The following is a 22,321-nucleotide window of genomic DNA, read 5'->3' as shown; positions in this document are numbered from 1 at the left end:
TGGTGCTTGCAGTCTATTTGGCTCTCTGAGTCACAGCTTGGAAAGCTTGCTTGAAATCAGGGGTGCCCAACCTCAGGCCTGCGGGGCTCATTCGGCCCAAGGAGCCTCCAGGAGGTCCTCCAGGGGGCGGAGCTTGACCTCCAAGCCCTGCCCCCTGGAGGAATCCCTGCTGTTCAGGGACGTGGGCAGTGGAGGATTCGGACGGCACTGGGAGGGCAGCTCGGCCATTGCACAGCGAAACTCTCTTCAACACGGTGTGCTCCAGATGAACTACAACTCCCAGAATTCCAATGGCCATGCTGGCTGGGAATTCTGGGAGTTGTAGTCCAACGCTTCTGGAGGGCAGCAAATGGGGGACCACTGGCATAGTGACTGCCAACACCTTCTCACCAGCTAGGGCAGCCTTCCTCGATCTGGGGCGCTCCAGATGTGTTGGACTGCACCTCCCAGAATGCCCCAGCCAGCAGAGCTGGCTGGGGCATTCTGGGAGTTGTAGTCCAACACATCTGGAGCACCCCAGGTTGAGGAAGGCTGAGCTAGGGCTTCCTCTCCCAACAGCAGGCCGCCGTTACGGAAGAAGTAGGAGAGCAATTTCCATAGTATGAGTGAGGAGCCTTCCTGGGAGCCCCCTGGTCCTGCTCGGGCAGCTGAGGAACCTTCAGGCAAAACCAGCTCTGACCACCCCAAGCTATTCCCACTTCCACAAGTCCATCACACCTCCCATGTTCTCAGAGAAAACGGCTCACGTTTGAGAGAGGAGGGAGCAGCGTTTTCGTCGCACCGTAGGCCCAATTTCATCTCGTACATCAGATGTCCCCAAGCTCCAGACGTGTTGGATCACAACTCCCAGAATCCCCAGCCAGCATTTCCAGAAGCCACCAGAGCTGGGGAAAGCCGGGTCCTAGACGCATGTCCCGTCCGAGATTCAGCAGCGTCTCAACTCTCTCGCAGCATTCACGGCAAAAAATTTTTTTAAAAGTCTGTTCAGTGACCGGCTTCACCGCCTGCCAGGTTTGGGCATGATGTAAACTTTGACGGGTTTGCTGAACGGGAGGGTTCCTTCGGTGCCATTCTCAGGCTGCGGGACGAGCTCCGTGTTGTCCCCCCAGGCGGGCCGCGAAAGCCTCGTGGGCGCTCGGTTCCTGTCCGAACTGTACGCCAATAACAGCCGCACTTCGACTTGACAAGGCTCTGGGGAGTTTTCGGGGAAAAGAGAAACAGGGAACAAAAGTTATCACCTTCGCCACTGAGCAGATCGCCAAAGCCCACGGAGGCAGGAGACAAAGACATTGGGGGACAAACCGGCAGGGGACACTGACCATTTATTCATTCATTCATTCATTTAGTTTATAATATTGATATACCACTCCCCATTCAAGAATTTCAGAGCGGTGAACAAAAAGAATAAAAACAGAATAAAAATGCATTTTTTAAAAGAAACAAAGTGCAAATAAAACAGTGGCTGGTCAGTGAGGGAAAGCTTCCTGGAACAATAATGTTTTTGGGAGGCGCCGGAAGGAATACAAGGTTGGTGCCTGCCTGACCTCCAAAGGCAGGGAATTCCATAGGAAGGGGGCCACCACCCTGAAGGCTCTTCTCCTGGTGGACTCCAATTGGACCACAGGTCAATGTGGGACCACCAGGAGCATGCCCTCAGATGCCCTCAGTGACCGGGCAGGTTGATAGCGGAGAAGGCGCTCTCTCAGGTATCCTGGTCCCAAGTTGTTTAGGGCTTTGTACACCAGTACTAGAACCTTAAACCTGGCCCAGTAAGATATAGGCACTATTTGGCATAAGAGAACATACCATGATGGTGCCTTTGCACAAGTTTCAAAAGACACTGAACAGACATATAACAGACTTTGGATCCCACCAGCTGCCCTGCCAATACAGGTCATATTTGGAAAATGCTAGCCTCTTTATTCCCTATTCTGGCTCATTTGCATGTGCAGTTTGTAAGAACAGTGCTAGCGTTCAGAAAGGTGGAAAGGCCAGGAAGACGTTTTATTTTAGCTTGTTTTGGACTGTCGTCTTCCACGTACTCTTCCCCACACCCTTTGGTCAACTGCTGAAGTCCAGCTCGGAGCCCTTCCACTATCAAAAGCTTGGTAGGTGGGCGGAAGGAACAGGGCCTTCTCGGTGGTGGCATCAATACTGTAGAACACCCTTCTTAGGGCAGCCAGCCTGACCTCCACTTTGTTTTCATTTTAGCAGATGCCTCATCAAAATTTGGTTATTCCAGGAAGCTTTGGGGCAGAGGTTGATGGCTTTGCCAATTGTGCTGTGTGTCGTTTTGCTGCTGGACAGGTCGCATTAGATTTTGGCTGCCTTTCCATTTCAGCACTGCAATATTATATTATTATGATTACTATTATTTTTACTGTACGCCATTTTGGGTTCTGACTATTTAAAAAAAACAAAAGTGGGATATGTTTTCTTAAAGTAAATTAATATTTAACACTTTTAAAAACAGAAACCAACAGTGTCCTGTACGACCTTAACATTTATTGTGGCATTTAAAAAGAGTACAAAATGTTCTAGTCGCCGTTGGCAACTTACAAACTGGGCCTGCTGACGAGAGCCCGGAAGCAGAATACTGGGGCTTTTGCGTGGTACAATACCGGAACAGCTTTTAATGCTAGGACTTAGCTTAGTTGTGTGCACCAGGGAAAAGATGGATCCTTTCACTGGCACAATCAGACTTTCCCTCCTAGAAAAACTGGTTGGCCCATGTATGTTTTAATGGTGATGGAGCTAATAATAATAATAATGATGATGACAATGATGATGATGATAATAATAATAATAGGAAGAGGAAAAGGGAGAAAAATAGACACCACTGGCTATGGAAGCTAAAGAACTATGGCAACAGGGGAAAAAATCACAATTATTCTGCTAGTCACATCAGTCACTGGCATCACATCAAAGAACTATACAACCCCCCTTCAGAAACTGGGCCTACCAAAATACATCCACACCAACATCCAGAAAGCAGTCATACTTAAAACATGCTCAATTGTCAGGAAATTTCTAAATCAGTAAAAGAGAGGATGAATTGGCAAAGTTCATCATGTCCATGTAGAAAAACTGCCATGAGAGAGAAAAGAGAGGAGGAGGAGGAGGAGGAGGAGGAGGAGGAGGAGGAGGAGAAGAAGGAGGAGGAGAAGAAGGAGAAGAAGGAGGAGGAGGAGGAGGAGGAGGAGAAGAAGGAGGAGGAGGAGAAGGAGAAGGAGAAGAGCAGCAGCTGCTGTTGGTTTCTGTTTTGTGAACCGCCCAGAGAGCTTCGGCTATTGGGCGGTAAAAAAATGTAATAAATAAATAAATATAGGCATAAGCTTTCATTCGTGTTCGCGACTCTTTCAGAATCTGTCACTTTAAAGCAAGGACTGATCAACAAGGGCATTCATTACTCTTACACACAAGTCTTTTAACGGAATAGGATCAGCATGGATCATCAACCCACAAACCTTTCCTTTGAGTCATTTAAATGATCTTAATTCTGGTTTGGTTGGGTGGTTGTTTTTTGCAAGCATATCGCTTCAACAATTGTGGAGCTGCTGCGAGAGCGAGCTGACAGAGCTTGAAAAAAGGCAGAAATATTTCTCCAGCACTCAATGCCTGTTATTTTCTAACACACTGTCAGCAGTGCAATAAACTATATATTTGTACCGTCCTGGGCTACTCGCTACAGTGCCTGGTGCTGCCCTCTTGTTTCTTCTGCTGCAGAAAGAAACCACGGAGTCCCTAAGGCCCTGGGAAGTTCTCAAGTGAAACCTACACTATGGACACTTTCCAGTGTCAAAAAAAGACGCCCTGAAGCCAATGTCTTCCTTACCTGTCCAGGCAGTATGGGAGAGGTAGACCTGCGTAATTAACCGGTGCCTTCCTGGCCCAGGATTTCTGAAGTCTGCCGGTTTAGGGTGGATCACCTGGGCCTGACCATCAGGATATAGTACCTAGAAGAAAAGAGGGGGATTTGTCAGCGGCAGCGGACTGCAAGCAGGGTTATTATTATTATTATTATTATTATTATTATTATTATTATTATTTATTGCATTTATATCCTACCTTTTTTCCTCCAATGAACCCAAGGCAGCATACATCCTCCTCCTCTATTTTATCCTCACAACAACCCCGTGAGGTAGGTTGGGCTGAGAGTCTGTGACTGGCCCAAAGTCACCCAGTGAGTTTCCATGGCCGAGTGGGGACTAGAACCCGGATCGCCCAACTCCCAGCCCAACACCTTAGCCGCTACACCACACTGGGTTGGTGGCAGTACAAGTCCCAGCGGAATAGGACCATAGCAAGAAGGGAGGGAAAAGACAGGTCTAGCCTGGCGCTTAAGCAGAGGAGTTGGGGAAGAGTCCATAGAGCTGGGAGTGCAGAGGGGGGCTTGGACAGTCCTTCTAAACAAGGCCAGGATCTGGCCATTACCAAGGTGAAGTCTCAAATCTAACAGCAAAGAATCTGATTTACAGCCAAGCGAGGGGGAATCAATGAGCTGCCTAGGTGGGTGGAGCGGAAGTGGAACCTGGGAAAACGGTGCCCCTGCTTGAGCGTTTTCTCTACACAGCCTCAAGGGGGCAGCAGAACGTAAATTAGGAGCCCCCACATTCCGGTTCTAGTCCACATCATTCCCAACAGGTTCTACACCAGATACTTAGTGGTATTTTATGCTATCCAGAATATGAAATACAACTCGCCACGTGAACAAAAAAAACCCACCTCTTAACCCCATACAATTTCGTTTGGCTTAACCTTGTATGAATATGTTCTTCCTTCCCCCCGGATTGCCAGCCGGTGAATAAGAAAACATTCCCCCGGGAGGGTTTTGCTTAAATGAATTAGAAACAAGTATGGAACCCCACTACATTGAAGCTACACCCACACGGCATGTGCTAGTACGTGGCGATAATAAGCTTGCTTGTCTGAGGAAGTCATATAAGACGAAACGGGCCTAATTAACGGATTCCTGTTATAAGAACATCACTCATTTTGTTGTATAAGAACGTAACTTATTTGTTACTCATTTTGTTGTTCTTCCTTCCCCCCAACTTTCCCCTCCCCCCCGCAAGATTTCTATATCCCAGTTCTGGATGGGGCTACACTCCCCCTGAAAGACTGTGTTCGCAGTTTGGGGGTGCTCCTGGATCCGTCGCTCCAAATGACAGCCCAGATGGATGCGACGGCCAGGAGTGCCTACTATCAGCTTCGGCTGATATGCCAGCTGCGCCCCTTCTTAGAGTCAGAAGACCTAAAGACAGTAGGGCCCGCGCTGATAACCTCAAGGCTTGACTTCTGCAATGTGCTCTACACAGGGCTACCTTTGTGCCTAGTTCGGAAACTTCAACTAGTTCAAAATATGGCAGCCAGGTTGGTCATCGGTACATCTAGGGGTGAGCATATTACCCCAAAATTAAAATCCCTCCACTGGCTGCCAATTAGTTTCCAGGCAAAGTACAAAGTGTTGGTCATCACCTTTAAAGCCCTAAATGGTTTGGGTCCAGGTTACCTGCGGGATCACCTTCTCCCGTACAGTCCGCCCCGCACACTCAGGTCCTCTGGGGTGAACTTACTTCAGTCAGCTAAAACTAGGCTGACATCAGTTTCCCAGGGGACCTTTTCTTCTGTCGTTCCCAGATTGTGGAATGGCCTGCCGGAGGAGATTCGTAAAATTAACTCTCTGTGTGATTTTAAGGCAGCTTTAAAGACTAGCCTTTTCCGGCAGGCCTATCCAGATCAATGTTAAATCAAGAATTTTTAAGATGTGTTGATTCATGTTCTAATGTTGTTCCCCGCCTCGATCTAAAGGGAGAGGCGGGTAAGAAATAAATAAATTATTATTATTATTATTATTATTATTATTATTATTATTATTAGGGGGGATTTTCTAGTTCTGCAAGATCAGGTTGTGTCGTATAAAATAATAAGGATAAAATTCCGATTGAATAAGAACAGGAAGCACCACCCTTTTCAAAAGGCAACACTTGCGAACAAAAGCGAGTGCAGAGGAATCCCTTGCAGCACCTCAGAAAGAAGCTGATTTGACAAACTAAAAGGTGTTCATAGTAGTGAAGCAGGCAACAAAGAAACCCAAACCACCCGCCGGCTTCTTGGAAGTTAACACATAGAATCATTGAATAGCAGAATTGGAAGGGGCCTACAAGGCCATCGAGTCCATCGAGTCAATGCAGGAATCCACCCTAAAGCATCCCTGACGGACGGTTGTCCAGCTGCCTCTTAAAGGCCTCTAGTGTGGGAGAGCCCACAACCTCCCTAGGTAGCTGATTCCACCGTCGCACTGCTCTAACAGTCAGGAAGTTTTTTCCTGATGTCCAGCCGGAATCTGGCTTCCTTTAACTTGAGCCCGTTCTTCCGTGTCCTGCACTCTGGGAGGATCGAGAAGAGATCCTGGCCCTCCTCTGTGTGACAACCTTTTAAGGATTTGAAGAGTGCTCTCATGTCTCCCCTCAGTCTTCTCTTCTCCAGGCTAAACATGCCCAGTTCTTTCAGTCTCTCTTCGTAGGGCTTTGTTTCCAGATCCCTGATCTGGATTTTAGCTCTGCTCTGCCCTGCTCTGCGCAAATGGATTTTCAGAGCCCTTATGACAGTGAAAAGACTTGTCACGTTGGAAGGACAAATGCTCCCCTCCCATAATGCAATGGACTTAACTACGCTATCAACATCTGTACACCCGTTACATAGGCGCGACTTGTGCGTGGATAAATACGTGGATATCCGGCCTGCTTTTCTTGAAACCTACGCATAAATAACTCCCTTTTTTAAAATGAATGGTGTACCTGATGGAAAAAATGATATTCCAAAAAAAGAAAAGGAAAAAAAAAGAAGAAACCCAATGCAGAGGGTGCAGTCGGGAGATTTATTTATTTTATTTATATCCTGCCTTTTCCTCCAAGGAATCCAAGACAGTGTACATAATCCACCCCCTCTCCATTTGATTCTCACAACAACCCTGTGAGGTAGGTTGGGCTGAGAGTCTGTGACTGTCCCAAACTCACCCAGTGAACTTCAACGGCCAAGTGGGGACTAGAACCCAGGTTCCCCCAGTCCCAGTCCAACACTCTAACCACTGCACCACACTGCCTCTCACGATGTGATGTAGAACCATGCCATCTTCACCCCCCTTGCCACATGTTCTTGCCTATACCCACAGCGGTTTGGGTATTCTATTTTGTAGAATAGTACAGAATTTGCCTTCCCAAGCATCTCAGCTTTGAAAGCAAGGGGAAAAAAACACAAGGAGTTTTTGGATGCAGGTCCTGGCAACTTTACTAAATTTGGCCTGGCTGAAGTTTCTGGAAGATTGGAGCAAAGAGAAAGGCGAGAGCTTAAAAACAAAATAAAAAACACCTGAGCTTTATCTGGAGCACAGACCTTGTACAAATGCTTAGTTGCCGTATGAATTCAGTGCTCCAGGATGTGGGGAAAGCCAGGAGATTAGAAGGAATTTAATAGGGCATTAGACAAATGCTATCAGTTATCGGAGCTAAAATGCAACTTTCACATTCAGAGGCAGTAAACATCTCCAGCGCTTAACGCTGGGGAGAAACAGGGATGTGACCACCTCCCCCATCATGCACTGCTTCTGAGTGCCCACAGCATCTGGCCAACCAGCGATGGAGTCAGAAGGCTGGAACCTTGAATTCATCAATGCGATAATCTTTATGTTCTTCTCCTCTTCAGAGGTCCTCCTCCAAATGAAGAGAGGTAGGTGGCCACTAAGGAAGGGGTCTTCTCAGGGGTGGCACCCAGTTTGTGGAATGCGCTCCCCAGAGAGGCTCACCTGGCGTCAGCGTTGTGATCTTTTTATCCTCCCGGGCTTTCCAGTCCTTCAGTTGTGATTCTGTTTGTAAATGTACCGTGTTTTGAACTCTTTACACTGCTGCTGGCTTTCACTCTCATTTTATGCTGTAGTTTTAAACTTTTAAAGGACTATGTTTAATCCTGCTGTATTAGGACATAGGAGAGGGCCTTCTCTGTGGTAGCACCCCGGCTGTGGAATTCCCTCCCCACTGGCGCCGGTGCTAGCCTCATTTCAGCGCCAAGTTAAAACACGGCTTTTTAACAAAGCCTTTGATGGCTAAATTCACCAAGGTTGCTCATAGTTTTAATTGTGTCTATTGCTTTTAAATTCTATACTGATTTTGGCTTGATTAATGGTTTAATTAGTTTTTAGCTGCGTATATCTATTGCTTTATACTGTTTGTATGATTTTATCTGTACGCCGCCCTGACATCCCCGTGATATAGGGTGGGATACAAATGTTTTAATAAATAAATACAACATTTTACGGCTTTAATTTTTGTGAACCGCCCAGCGAGGCGGGTCTGTTGGGCGGTATAGAAATGTAGTCAAGAAGATAAATAAATTCTTATTCCCACTACCTGAACTTTAACGGTGCCCTGTGGATCCTGGACATGTTCCAGAGTTGCATCTACGTCCAAAGCAACAACTAATCCTGAAGTGAAACGCAGGGGGTTATCCGATTCTCCTGCCGGTTCAATGATGGTGGCGGTTGCTCTGTGGATCTGGCAAAGGAAAGAGGAGAATTAACACACCCTTGTGGCAAAACAGTTATTTCCAACGCCTTTCTCTTTCCGCCCAGTTTTGGGGGATTTAAAAATACATCATATTATTATTATTATTATTATTATTATTATTATTATTATTATTATTATTATTTAGAATATTTATATACCACTCCCCATTGAAAAATTTCGGAGCGGTGTACAAGGTAAAATGAAAATAAAAACAGAATAAAACAGTTAAAACAAAATTTAAAAGAAGCAAAAACAGTAATCAAAGGCTGCATGTTAAAGAAAGGCTTCTTGGAATAAAGGTGTTTTCAGGAGGCGCCGAAAGGAGTACAAGGTTGGTGCCTGCCTGACCTCCAGAGGCAGGGAGTTCCACAGGAGGGGGACCACCACACTGAAGGCTCTTCCCCTGGTGGACTCCAATCGGAGGATGGATCTATGTGGAACCACCAGGAGCAGGCCCTCGGTTGACCTCAGTGACCGGGCAGGTTGGTAAGGGTTATATTGGTTATATTCGGCCTTTGTCGGTTGACAGCTGCTGCTGCATCAGAGGAGCTGCAGCACGTGTGAAGAAATTCTACCAAGGTCTGAAGTTCTTTTAATATCTTGGCTTGTTCCAATCCTACTAACCATGGTTTGCCAGTTTGGATGAAACAGGGAACTATGGTTAAGTGGAAACTATTTGGTTTCATGGCTTACACCAGGAAAGGAGGACCAAAGAGGCAGCACAGACGGGCAAAATACTTGTTCGTGTCTCAGTTTATTAAACATGATTCTCAGTAAAATCACGTTATTATACAAACTTCCCTTACATCATGGGTGGCCAACTTCGGTAGCTCTGGGGTGCGTTTCATCCCCTGGACACCCCCCCTCCCACAAACAAATGGCATCTGGAGCGGCTACGGAGGTCAAAATGGCTACAAAATGGTCACTGCAGATGCTAGTTTTAAATATATATTACAATTTGGGGGGTATTGAGGGCCACAGGGGGAGGCAGTGTGCAGGGCCGGTGCCAAACTATTTTGTGCCCTAGGCAAGGTGAGCTACTTTCACCCCACCCACCCCCAAAAAATGCCAACTTTGATTTTTAAGAACATATGTTTCCTGGAAAAAATAAGAAGCACAAAACTTGAAACTGCTAAATTTATTTTAAAGTGCAAGAAATACGTCGTGCCAATTATAGCAAACAAATTGGAAAGGAATGTCAGTGGGTCTAAAATGCATTATTTAATAGGAATATCACCTCCAAATCATACCCCCCCAACTCACACGTGCGTGCGCACGCACACTCAACATCACTCACACCAAACAAACACACGCATGAACACAGGCATTCACCTAAAGACCCCATGCACCCATACATTCTCTCTCTCTCTTCCAGGCACGTTCTGGAAGTCCGAACGTGGAGCTGCCCCACCCCCACCCTAGCGTCCCTGGCTTTGCTTCGGCTGGCATGGGGCGCCATCTCGCCCACCCAGGCCCAGCTGAATCCTCGGGCCGGGCCGGCTCACAGCCAACGCGCGTGAGTTCTGCGCTGCGCCTGGCGCCCCTCTTAGCTTGTGAGAATTACACAAATGCTGGGCTCTAGGCGGCCGCCTGAGTGGCCTCTATGGTAGCACCGGCCCTGGCAGTGTGGATCGCATGGAGTTGGTGGCCCCCACATTGCCCACCCTTGCCCGATATAATGATTCCCATAAAAGTAATGCAAACATCAACAAAACCACTTTAAAATAGTCCTTAAAAAGGGCAACGCAGCCAAGAGCTCTTGCGGGAATAACACAAAAGCCGGGTTTCCAATTCTGGATGAGAGGCAAACTGAGGTTTGAGGTAACTATCATATATACTAACAGTGAGTGCTAGTGACGAGTTATGATGGTTATGCTGCCGAAATGAGGCAAAACAAGAGGAAGGGAACATCAGGCCTTGGGGAAGCGCAAGGTTTGCAGAAGTCTTTATGGGGAAAAATTCTAAGGGAGGCAAAAAAAGGCAAAGAAGGGGACAGACACAGACACACCCATAACAGCACCCTTTACAAAATTAGAATTGAGCATCTTCTCGATCCTCCCAGAGTGCAGGACACGGAATAACGGGCTCAAGTTAAAGGAAGCCAGATTCCAGCTGGACATCAGGAAAAACTTCCTGACTGTTAGAGCAGTACAACAATGGAACCAGTTACCTAGGGAGGTGGTGGGCTTTCCCACATGAGAGGCCTTCAAGAGGCAGCTGGACAACCATCTGTCAGGGATGCTTTAGGGTGGATTCCTGCATTGAGCAGGGGGTTGGACTTGATGGCCTTGTAGGCCCCTTCCAACTCTGCTATTCTATGATTCTATGCTCAGTGGCCACAGAGTGTGTTAGGAAGAATGGAATGGAATATTTTGAAAGAAGGCATAGCTGGCTGGCTGGCAGGCTGAATAGGTGCACTTCATACTGCAACATTTTGTTGCGGGGTCCCATTAGTAGACGGACTAATATGAATGTAACTGCAAACTATAGCTGTTACGAACAAAGAAGTGAACGGGGGATCAGAACGGGAGAGCGCATGAGCCGAAGGCACAGTCCCGGTGGTCAAACCACAGTTTAGCTGCGGCATCTAAACCAGGCCAGAGTCAGAGAGAATGCCTTCGAGGACGGATTTGAAGGCTGCCCGCCCAGGAGATATCCACCTTCTCTGGCAGAGGGAGGCGAAGGAAGCTACTCTGTCGCAACGTTGCCTGCAGGATCTTCACTACTTCCGACGGCTTGGAGGTGACCAGTCTGGGCATTAGGTCGAGGAGTTTGTCCACAAAACTGTCCTGCATGTGAGGGAGCTCAGCAATGAAACATCTGTGAGGGAAGAAGAGAACACGCAAGGTGTGATTGCAAGTGGAGGGGAGGCTCAATACATTGCTAAGAACCAGAAGTGCCATGCTGGATCAGACCGGGAGTCCATCTAGTGCAGCACTCTGTTCACACAGTGGCCAACCAGCTGTTGGCCAGGGACCCACGAAGCAGGGCACGGTGCAACATCACCCTCCCACCCATGTTCCCTAGGAACTGGTGTATATGCTGCCTCTGGTGCTCGAAGGAGACCTCTGTTCCTATCTGTGTGTAGGTCCACAGAAGAAGGACAAAGCAGGCTGGTTTGCTTAAAAATGAATCAAAGAATCATAGAATAGCAGAGTTGGAAGGGGCCTCCAAGGCCATCGAGTCCAACCCCTTGCTCAATGCAGGAATCCACCCTAAAGCATCCCTGACAGGTGGTTGTCCAGCTGCCTCTTGAAGGCCTCTAGTGTGGGAGAGCCCACAACCTCCGTAGGTAACTGGTTCCATTGTCGCACTGCTCTAACAGTCAGGAAGTTTTTCCTGATGTCCAGCTGGAATCTGGCTTTCCCAGTGGATCCATAAATGGGCCTCCTCCTTTTCCCCACTCTCACTGCTGCCCCTTTGCTTGCCTTATCCCCTGGCCGGGCCTGATCCGCACAGCCACTCAGAGGGAAAGGCGAAGGCAAGCGGAGGATGCTGTCCCACCACCTCACCCTTGCATGCTCAGAGCAGACAGGGGACGTGCTTAGAACACCCAGCGTCTCATCCCAAGGATGACTTTGCAAGCTCAACCTCCTCCCCTGTCCCAGTATAGCAGAGCCGGCCCTATCATTAGACAGACTGAGACAGCGGCTTCAGGCGGCATACGCTGATGGTGAGGTGAGGGGTGTGCTACATGGTCTGCCCTGCCTTCTGCTTTTAGGTATGTGGGAAGACCTAAATAAGAACACCAGAAGAGCCCTGCTGGATCAGACCAATGGTCCATCTAGTTCAGCGTTCTGTTCACACAGTGGCCAAACAGCTGTCTCCAGAGGCAATCTAGGGTGCCTTCCTGTAAACAAATCTACTCGGCAGCAGGCACCTTAGCCTGCTATTTTAAGCAGCAAACTGGCCGAGTTCTCACAATCCCTGTCCAGATATCATAAGAGCATAGGAAGCGCCCTGATGCTGGATCAGACCAAGGGTCCATCTAGTCCAGCACTCTGTTCGCACAGTGGCCAACCAGCCATCCGCCAGGGATGAACAAGCAGGACATGGTGACACAGCACCCTCCCACCCATGTTCCCCAGCAACTGGTGCACATAAGTTTACTGCCTCGGATATTGGAGGTAGCACACAACCATCAGGGCTAGAAACCATGGATGGCCTTTGCTTCCAAGAATTTATCCATCCCCCTTTTGAAGCCATCCAGATTGGTGGCCGCATGACTACATCTTGTGGACGCAGCGCTGCGCTTCCGCCAAACCCCTCAGAATTCCCTCTGAGCGATGCTGCCGTTCTCGCAGTACCTGGATGCCGGTGGAGGCTGGAAATGAATTTTTCCACCAACAATATATTGTTCGATGGTGTAATGCAAAGTAATTAAGACCCATTTCCATGCACATGAGAACATCAGAAGAGCCCTGGTGGATCAGACCGAGGGTCCATCTAGTCCAGCACTCTGTTCACACAGTGGCCAAGCAGCCATCGGCCAGGGATGAACAAGCAGGACATGGTGCAACAGCACCCTCCCACCCATGTTCCCCAGCAACCCATGTATATAGCCTTACTGCCTCGGATACTGGAGGTAGCACATAGACATCAGGGCTTTCCCCTCCAGGAATTTATCCAAAGCCATCCAAATGGGTGGCCATCACCACATCTTGTGGTAGTGAGTTCCATACTTTAACTATGCCCTGTGTGAAGAAGTCCTTTCTTTTATTTGTCCAGGATCTCCCACCAACCAGCTTCATAGGATGACCCCGGGTTCTAGTATTTTGAGAGAGGGAGAAAAATGTCTCCCTGTCCATATTGGGTTCCTTAATGTGAAAAAAGGTGGGATATAAATGCATTAAATAATAAATAAATAAATTGAGCTGGGTCTGTGTGCTGAATTTTAAGCACTAGAGATGAAAGGTAGCTTCAGAAAAATGAAAAGATTCAGAGGATAGCTGTCAAGGTAAGAAAGGAGGAGGACTCTTGGGTAGGAGAAGCGTTTAAAAAGACGAATGGGAAGACTATTGTTGTTGGTCTTAAAATGTTTGTGTGAACATGACAAGAACTACTATTTAAGCTATACAGGTGGAGAGCCAGTGTGGTGTAGTGGCTAGAGTGTTGGACTGGGAGTCGGGAGACCCGGGTTCTAGTCCTCACTCGGCCATGGAAACCCACTGGGTGACTTTGGGCTAGTCACAGACTTCCAGGCCAGCCTACCTCACAGGGTTGTTGTTGTGAGGATAAAACAGAGAGGAGGATTATGTACTATGCCTCAGATTACTTGGAGGAAAAAATGCGGGATATAAATGTAATAAATAAATAAATACAGGCCTCTCCATTTCACCCACTCTTTGTGACACTTTGGCAAGGAAAGCGTACACATACCCCAAAGCAAGAAAACATACCTCTGAAAGGAGTCCACTTCTTGCAAAAACTTCTCACACATTCCAAAGAAAGGCTCTACTCTGTAATGAAGATATAATGCCCATTTTATGTATGTATGTATTAATTCATTTATTTGATTTATGAGTCGCCCTATAGCCAAAGGTCTCACGGCATCACACACATAATAAAAGCAAATATAATTTTAAAAAAGCAATAAAACCAACAATAAACCACATTAAAAAAAAACTATTTTAAAAGCGGCAGCAAATGAAAATAATTTAAGAGACATTAATAAGTGAGCAGCTAAAAAATGGAGAAAGATGGTTTTAAAACGCAGCGTGGATTTAGAAGTATATGAGTACTGGGAACTGTTTGCATTGTCTTATGGTTTTGTTTTCCTTTGTGTCATTACTGTTGTGTTTTAAATTGTGCGTAGTTTGCATTAATAAGTAGCGCTGTAGTACTGTTACAAGTAGCTGTTAAAAAACTGAATAAAAAGTGTTAATACAAAAAATAAACCTTGCATCGTTAAAAATAAAGCAAGCAGCAGTTAAAAAACCATTTAAAAGGTCTAGGAGAATTTTAAAAACAATGTAAGTTGTTGTTGTTTTTGGTCATTTAACGTTGCAATTTATTTCCATGACAGCAATGCTGATTATTTCACACCAGAACTCAGGCATAAAGCTGGTTAGCTTAGCAAGCATAATAAATCCCCCAGTTTAAATATAAGCTCAGCTAGGATGACCGTATGAAAAGGAGGACAGGGCTCCTGTATCTTTAACAGTTGCATAAAAAAGGGAATTTCAGCAAGTGTCGTTTGTATGCATGCAGCATCTGCTGAAATCCCCTCTTCATCACAACAGTTAAAGCTGCAGGAGCCCTGCCCTCTTTGTATCTGGTCATGCTAGGCAGGGCTACTGCAGCTTTAACTGTTGTGATGAAGAGGGGAATTTCACCAGGTGCTGCATGCATACAAATGACACTTGCTGAAATTCCCTTTGCAATAAAACTGTTAAAGATACAGGAGTCCTGTCCTCCCTTTCCATATGGCCACCCTACCTTAGCCATGAACCCATTTGGAGGCCTTTAGCAAACCATAATCTCCCAGCTTCGCCATCCAATCTGGATTGGGGGTGGGGGAACCGCCATGCATGGGCCAGGATCCAATCCCAGCTTTGCTGGCACATCTTGCTAGTATTCATTTATTATTTATTTATTTATTACATTTTTATACCGCCCAATAGCCGAAGCTTTCTGGGTGGTTCACTAGTAGTTACTCAAAGTGTCCAGCACTTTCTGGACCCCCCCACATAGAATCATAGAATAGCAGAGTTGGAAGGGGCCTACAAGGCCATCAAGTCCAACCCCCTGCTCAATGCAGGGATCCACCCTAAAGCATCCCTGACAGGTGGTTGTCCAGCTGCCTCTTGAAGGCCTCTAGTGTGGCAGAGGCCACAACCTCACCAGACAACTGATTCCATTGTCGTACTGCTCTAACAGTCAGGAAGTTTTTCCTGATGTCCAGCCGGAATCTGGCTTCCTGTCACTTGAGCCCATTATTCTGTGTCCTGCACTCTGGGAGGATCGAGAAGAGATCCTGGCCCTCCTCTGTGTGACAACCTTTTAAGGATTTGAAGAGTGCTATCATGTCTCCCCACAATCTTCTCTTCTCCAGGCTAAACATGACAGCAACACCATTTGCCTTTGGCCACTTTATGCTCTAGCAATGTCCAGCCGTTCCAAACCCTGCATAAAATCCTTACCCTCTCGTAGTCCGCACTGTTACTATCAGCTGCAAGGCTTTCGCCTGAAGTCTCATGTGGTGAATGATGACCACCTGGCTATGCTCCACACCACTGTACATGAACTCCATCTTGTACGTTTCTTCCATAATCTGGACAAGAGAAAGCATCATGTTCACAACGCTGGCAGATGTCCCATTGGGCTTCCACTGGAAAGAAATCTATGTGGCTGGTTCAAGCGCTCAGATATAAGATGGCCACTTCAAGGAATCCATATCTCCATCATAATGCTGCTCTGAGATGGTTCTCACCCTCTAGCCTGACAATGAGAACTTGGGCAAACTTAGAGTAGCAATTCTTCTAAAAGCGATTCTTGCTTTTGGGAATCTGTAATCATAGAATCATAGAATAGCAGAGTTGGAAGAGGCCTACAAGGCCATCGAGTCCAACCCCCTGCTCAGTGCAGGAATCCACCCTAAATCATCCCTGACAGATGGTTGTCCAGCTACTTCTTGAAGGCCTCTAGTGTGGGAGAGCCCACAACCTAGGTAACTGGTTCCATGGTCGTACTGCTCTAACAGTCAGGAAGTTTTTCCTGATGTCCAGCTGGAATCTGGCTTCCTGTAACTTGAGCCCGTTATTCCGTGTCCTGCACTCTGGGAGGATCGAGAAGAGATCCTGGCCCTCCTCTGTGTGACAACCTTTTAAGTATTTGACGAGTGCTCTCATGTCTCCCCTCAATCTTCTCTTCTCCAGGCTAAACATGCCCAGTTGTTTCAGTCTCTCTTCATAGGGCTTTGTTTTAAGTGCATTGGCCAAGATCCAGATGGATGTGTGTATCTTCAACTCAGGGCCAACCCAACAGGCCTGAGCCAAAGCACAAGATGGCGCCCCCTCCCATTCCATGTACAAAAGCTGACCGGGCTGGCAGTCGAAGCTCTTCCGACAGTGGTGAAAGGACAGCATCCTCCGCCACACCTGAAGGCAGCAGGCTAATTTAGGCAGGCTCAGGGTAGACTGTGTGGCAAACAGCATTCTCCTTCGACGCCTTGCTGCCTCCTTCCAGCGTCTGCCGCCTGAGGCAACCACCCCACTCTGCCCAACAGCAGGGCCGGCCCCACTTTTACTTGGGAAACTTGTCCATTTTTTTTTAACAACACTCTTGGGCTTAAAAACCAGTTTGAAGATTAGGCACAAGAAGTGTTCAAGTATGAGGGGTGGGACGAATATCGTTGGTGCTCCAAGGGAAGCTCAATACATGATGCAAAGAAGCAACTTGGTCTCCCTTCTCCAACTCCCACCGTGCCTAATATACCCTAGTTTTACTAGTCAGTGCAAGATGGCCCATAAAGCCACATCCTCAATCCCTGGGAATTTTACGCATCTACACTTCTGTCCTGACGTTTCTTTCTTTCATACCCTTTCCAAGCTGTGCTACCATCAGGCTAGAAACTGCGGCAGGTGGCTACCAGGAGCAGGGCCTTCTCTGCTGTGGCACCCCGACTGTGGACTGAGCTCCCTAAAGAGGTTCGCCTGGCACCTACGCTATACTCTTTTAGACGCCAGGTGAAGATGCTTTTATTTTCTCAGCATTTTAACAGTCTAGCAAATTAATTTTAACTTTGCTGTTTTAAATGTGTATTTTAAATCGATATTAATTTCTGCATTGCTGCTTGATTTTATCCTGGCTGTGTTCTTATATTGTATTTTATACTATGCTTTTATTTTTATTTATTTATTTATTTATTTATTTATTTATTACATTTTTTTATACCTCCCAAGGGCTGAAGCTCTCTGTTTGTTTCATATTTTGAATGGTTTCTATGGTTTTAATTTTTGAAAACTGCCCAGAGAGCTTCGGCTATTGGGCAGTATAACAATGCAATCAATCAATAAAATAAAATGTCTTTTCACTTTTTAACGCAAACTATCAAAAAGATGGATTCTGTGCCCGGTTCAACATTCTGTGGGTTTTCTACGCTCTTGCAGAATATCTACACAACCCTGACCTCTGGGCTGGGTGAACATGATGCTACAGTGGGTATGCAAATCCAAATGATAGTGGCCTGCTGTTCGCCTCCCAACACTAGGCAGAATTTTCCCTGATGGAGCCCAATTCCTTTATTGATATAAACATTTGTACCCCACCCTACATCACTGGGATCTCAGGGCTCTTGGCTGCCTCTCCTGACAGGCCTACCCACCCCTCCCCGGCCACCTCCCTCCTCTCCCTTCCCTGGTCTCTTTATTACTTGGCTCAGCAATACTACAAACGAGAAGGATCTTGGAATTGTTGTAGATCACAAGCTGAATATGAGCCAACAGTGCGATATGGCTGCAAGAAAAGCAAATGCTATTTTGGGCTGCATTAATAGAAGTATAGCTTCCAAATCGCATAAGGTACTGGTCCCCCCCAATTAGGCCCTGGTTAGGCTTCATCTAGAGTATTGCGTCCAATTCTGGGCTCCACAATTCAAGAAGGACGCAGACAAGCTGGAGCGTGTTCAGAGGAGGGCAACCAGGATGATCAGGGGTCTGGAAACAAAGCCCTATGAAGAGAGACTGAAAGAACTGGGCATGGAGAAGCCTGGAGAAGAGAAGATTGAGGGGAGACATGAGAGCACTCTTCAAATACTTAAAAGGTTGTCACACAGAGGAAGGCCAGGATCTCTTCTCGATCCTCCCAGAGTGCAGGACACGGAATAACGGGCTCAAGTTAAAGGAAGCCAGATTCCAGCTGGACATCAGGAAAAACTTCCTGACTGTTAGAGCAGTACGACAATGGAATCAGTTACCTAGGGAGGTTGTGGGCTCTCCCACCCTAGAGGCATTCAAGAGGCAGCTGGACAACCCTCTGTCAGGGATGCTTTAGGGTGGATTCCTGCATTGAGCAGGGGGTTGGACTCGATGGCCTTGTAGGCCCCTTCCAACTCTGCTATTCTATGATTTTATGATTACAAAAAAGAACCTGCAAAATGGCCCTCGGACCATGGAGCAGAGCTCCTAGGAAAGCCCCCCCCCCCGCCCCCCAAGTTAAGGTTTGAGATCCAAGAGCTGAAACTGCCTTTCCCCCACATCTCTAGCATCAGGCTGGCCGTGAGCCAGCAGCCTCCGACGGACACTGACAAATGCTTCAGGGCCAATCTCCGAATTCGCTGGGGATTTGTTTACAGGCTGGCTCTGTCATGGTTTCTTCCCTCCTTGTTAACTTTGGGCTCCGTGGTTCTGAAGCTTGGAAGCCTATTCATTTTCCTGTCACCGGCCGGCCAGCGGCACGTAATGGAGGGGAAGCAAACCCGGCTGCCCGCTCCAGTTCAGAGAGCGTCGCCTCACGTCAAAGCGTGGTTTTCTCCCGTCGCCCGTCCTCCCCGGCGTTACCTGTTTCGCCGCAGCCAAGGCCAGCGCGTTCTGCTTCAAGTATAGGGGGGCTGCCACGTTCCACAGCTTCTCCTGGAGAGCCTGCAAAAGAACACCCGGCCACGACTGAGAAGACGTGCAGCACGAAAGAGAAAGGAACGCTCCTCTGGGACGTTATGGCCAAGGGCGCGGAGAAAAGGCTTCTGTTTCCACCGTCAACTGCAGAATGTTTAAGAGTAGCCCTGTAGATCCAGGCAAGGGAAGGGCCTATTCCATCCTGCTTGTCCACGGCGCCCCGCCGGAGGCCTCAGGGTAGCCCATAAGCAGCGCACGAGGGAAATAGCCCTCCCTCATCATTGTTTTCTGTCGCCAAGTATTCAGAGGCATCTTAAGAACTTAAGAAGTGCCCTGATGCTGGATCAGACCAAGGGTCCATCTAGTCCAGTACTCTGTTCACACAGGGGCCGACCAGCCAGCCATTGGCCAAGGATGAACAAGCAGGACATGGTGCAACAGCACCCTCCCACCCATGTTCCCCAGCAACTGGTGCAAGGCTTACTACCTCAGATACTGGAGATAACACACAACCATCAGGGCTAGTAGCCATGGATAGCCTTCGCCTCCAGGAATTTATCCAACCCCCTTTTAAAGCCATCCAAATTGGTGGCCATCTCTACACCTTGGGGTAATGAATTCCATAATTTAACTCTGCGCTGTGTCAAGAAGTCCTTCCCTTTATTTGTCCTGAATCTCCCACCAATCAGCTTCATGGGATGACCCCCCTGGGTGCTAGAGAGGGGGGAAAAATGTCTCCCTATCCCCATTCTCCACACCATGCGTAATCCTGTACACCTTGCTTCCGATGCTGTGAGGTTCCTTTATGCCAGAGTTGGGCAATGCATGGCCCATGGCCACATGAGCCTCCAGTCCCTAAACTACAAAAGCAACAACGTGCCAGGCATAGTGGCTGCTGAGTCCCAAAAAGGTTACATTTAGCTTGGAAACAAGCTACATTTAACGCTGATAACATTTCAGAGCAGTTCGCCACTGAATTTCCTTTTGAAAAATGGGGGCTGCAGGGTGTGGCCCAAAGGGCAAACATGGCCCCCGGACCACATGCAGGGCAAATACGGCCCACCTCTGCTGCTTCCTCAACCTGGCACTCTCAGCTGAAATGGTGGGGGGACAACACCTGGAGGAGAGCCGCTGAAGACAATGGTAAGGGCCAGGCAGGTACACATCGGATGACTCAATCCTTCAGACAAACTAGGGTGACCATATGAAAAGGACGACAGGGCTCCTGCTGTATTGAAAAGAAAATTTCAGCAGGTGTCATTTGTATATATGGAGAACCTGGTGAAATTTCCTCTTCATCACAACAGTTAAAGCTGCAGGAGCCCTGCCCTCTTTTAAATCTGGTCACTCTAGTATAGCTTCTGCAGCTTTAACTGTTTTGATGAAGATGGAATTTCACCACGTTCCTCATATATACAAATGACACCTGCTGAAATTCCCTTTTCTATGCCACTGTTAAAGATACCGGAGCCCTGTCTTCCTTTTCGTATGGTCACCCTAGACAAACCAACCTTTAAAGTAGGGTGACCATATGAAAAGGAGGACAGGGCTCCTGTATCTTTAACAATTATATTGAAAAGGGAATTACAGCAGGTGTCATTTGTATATATGGAGAACCTGGTGAAATCCCCTCTTCGTCACAACAGTTAAAGCTGCAGGTGCCCTGCCCTCTTTTAAATCTGGTCACTCTAGTGTAGCTCCTGCAGCTTTAACTGTTTTGATGAAGACGGAATTTCACCACGTTCCTCATATATACAAATGACTCCTGCTGAAATTCCCTTTTCTATGCAACTGTTAAAGATACAGGAGCCCTGTCCTCCTTTCCGTATGGTCAGCCTATTTAAAGCCATAAATGGTTTGGGGCCAATACCAAAACGAAAGAGGCTAAATGCCTTGACACTTTGGTTTTGGGCTTATTTATTTATTACATTTTTATACCGCCCAATAGCCGAAGCTCTCTGGGCTTCCTGAAGGCGCGTGGGCTGACCAAGAGGATTCTGGATGAGACAGAGACCTTTCGGTCTGACCCAGCAGGGTGGTCCTTCCTCTTCTTCCTCTTCAATTAATATATTCTCAATTGAATTTTGGTGGACACCAACACAACAGACACCATAATTGTAGCAGCAACAAAGAGGCAAACTGAAGGCGAAGAGAGGAAGGCGTTCTGTGTTCGGCTAAGCACATCGCTCAGGAAAGGCGGCTTCTGATTCCCCTGCAGGGCAATTCTAACGTCAGCAGAGCGTTCTCCCGAACGCTGGAGCGAACGGGGGCAGCCCTGGATCCGGCAAGGCGGCACGCAGGGGCTTGTCCCGCTGCGACAGCTCCGCTCGGCGGGACCCAAACAGCGGCGAGGCCACGCCGACGACTCCATCCACTAACCTCCACATTTCCGAAACCAAATTTTACGGATCGCGTACCCAATTTGCAGCACGGAGGGGGAGAGCGAGGTTTTTCTGCAAAGCCAGCAGCTGCCGTCGCTCCGGAAGCTGCTGAGCCAGCTCCTAAGCTAATGCTCCGAATCCGTAATTCTGGTTACCTAATCTGTTTTCTGTGAGCCCCAGACTTCCTGCGCTGTCATTAGGAGGTAACAAATGGGCAATTTCACACCGAGAGAACGGAGGGGGCCGTCCCCTTTGGAGGGGTGGGTGGGGGAAGAAGCACACAAAACGCACGTTCCAGCTTAACTGGCTTTGAACCGTTGACACGTTCCTCACTCACTGCGAGAGCCATCCCTCCCTAACATGCGCCAGGAATGCAGTAACAAGGCCCAGGTATACGTCCAGAGGGAGGCGCACCTTAATGAGAAGCAGCTGGCATCGAAGGTACGCGGCAGAGAAGTCGGCCATCCCAGCCAGGTCGGACTGGAGCTCTCCAAACCTCTGGAGGTCCCTTGAGCAGAGAGGAGGGTCGGGGAGGGGTGGGGAGCGGAGAGAGAAGAGAAGAACCATTTTGTTACGGAGGGAAGGTTAAACGTGGAAAAGGGAGGGGCCGTGGCTCAATGGTAAAGCACCCGCTTTGCACGCAGGTTCGATCCCCGGCGTTCTCCAGGTAAGGCAGGAAAAGATCCGGGTCGCAAACCCTGGGGAGCAGTTGTTGCCAGTCAGTGTCGACAATACTGGGCTCAATGGATCAAGGGTCTGAACCAGGTTAAGCCAGCTTCCTACGTTCCTACAATATGCGTTTGTGAGTTAATCGCCCTCAACACTT

General features: G+C 47.8%; 1 protein-coding gene across 1 annotated transcript in view; it reads right to left on the bottom strand.

Annotated features, from left to right (window-relative positions):
* Positions 1 to 515: 515 nt before the first annotated feature.
* The window catches only part of INTS4 (integrator complex subunit 4), a 50,014-nt gene continuing 28,208 nt past the window's right edge, over positions 516 to 22,321 (bottom strand). Inside the window, exons 16-23 of the mRNA XM_063127308.1 lie at positions 21,910 to 22,003; positions 19,061 to 19,141; positions 15,704 to 15,834; positions 13,961 to 14,020; positions 11,222 to 11,381; positions 8,406 to 8,549; positions 3,836 to 3,956; positions 516 to 1,191 (exon numbers count right to left, since the gene is read on the bottom strand). Coding sequence (XP_062983378.1) covers positions 998 to 1,191; positions 3,836 to 3,956; positions 8,406 to 8,549; positions 11,222 to 11,381; positions 13,961 to 14,020; positions 15,704 to 15,834; positions 19,061 to 19,141; positions 21,910 to 22,003 — 985 coding nt within the window. The 3' untranslated portion in view covers positions 516 to 997. The remainder of the gene's footprint in view (positions 1,192 to 3,835; positions 3,957 to 8,405; positions 8,550 to 11,221; positions 11,382 to 13,960; positions 14,021 to 15,703; positions 15,835 to 19,060; positions 19,142 to 21,909; positions 22,004 to 22,321) is intronic.

This window comes from Elgaria multicarinata, chromosome 5 (assembly GCF_023053635.1).
Source record: "Elgaria multicarinata webbii isolate HBS135686 ecotype San Diego chromosome 5, rElgMul1.1.pri, whole genome shotgun sequence".
Taxonomy (NCBI): domain Eukaryota; kingdom Metazoa; phylum Chordata; class Lepidosauria; order Squamata; family Anguidae; genus Elgaria; species Elgaria multicarinata.
Note: the sequence above shows the minus strand (reverse complement) of the source record. Positions and strands in the feature narration are given on the sequence as shown.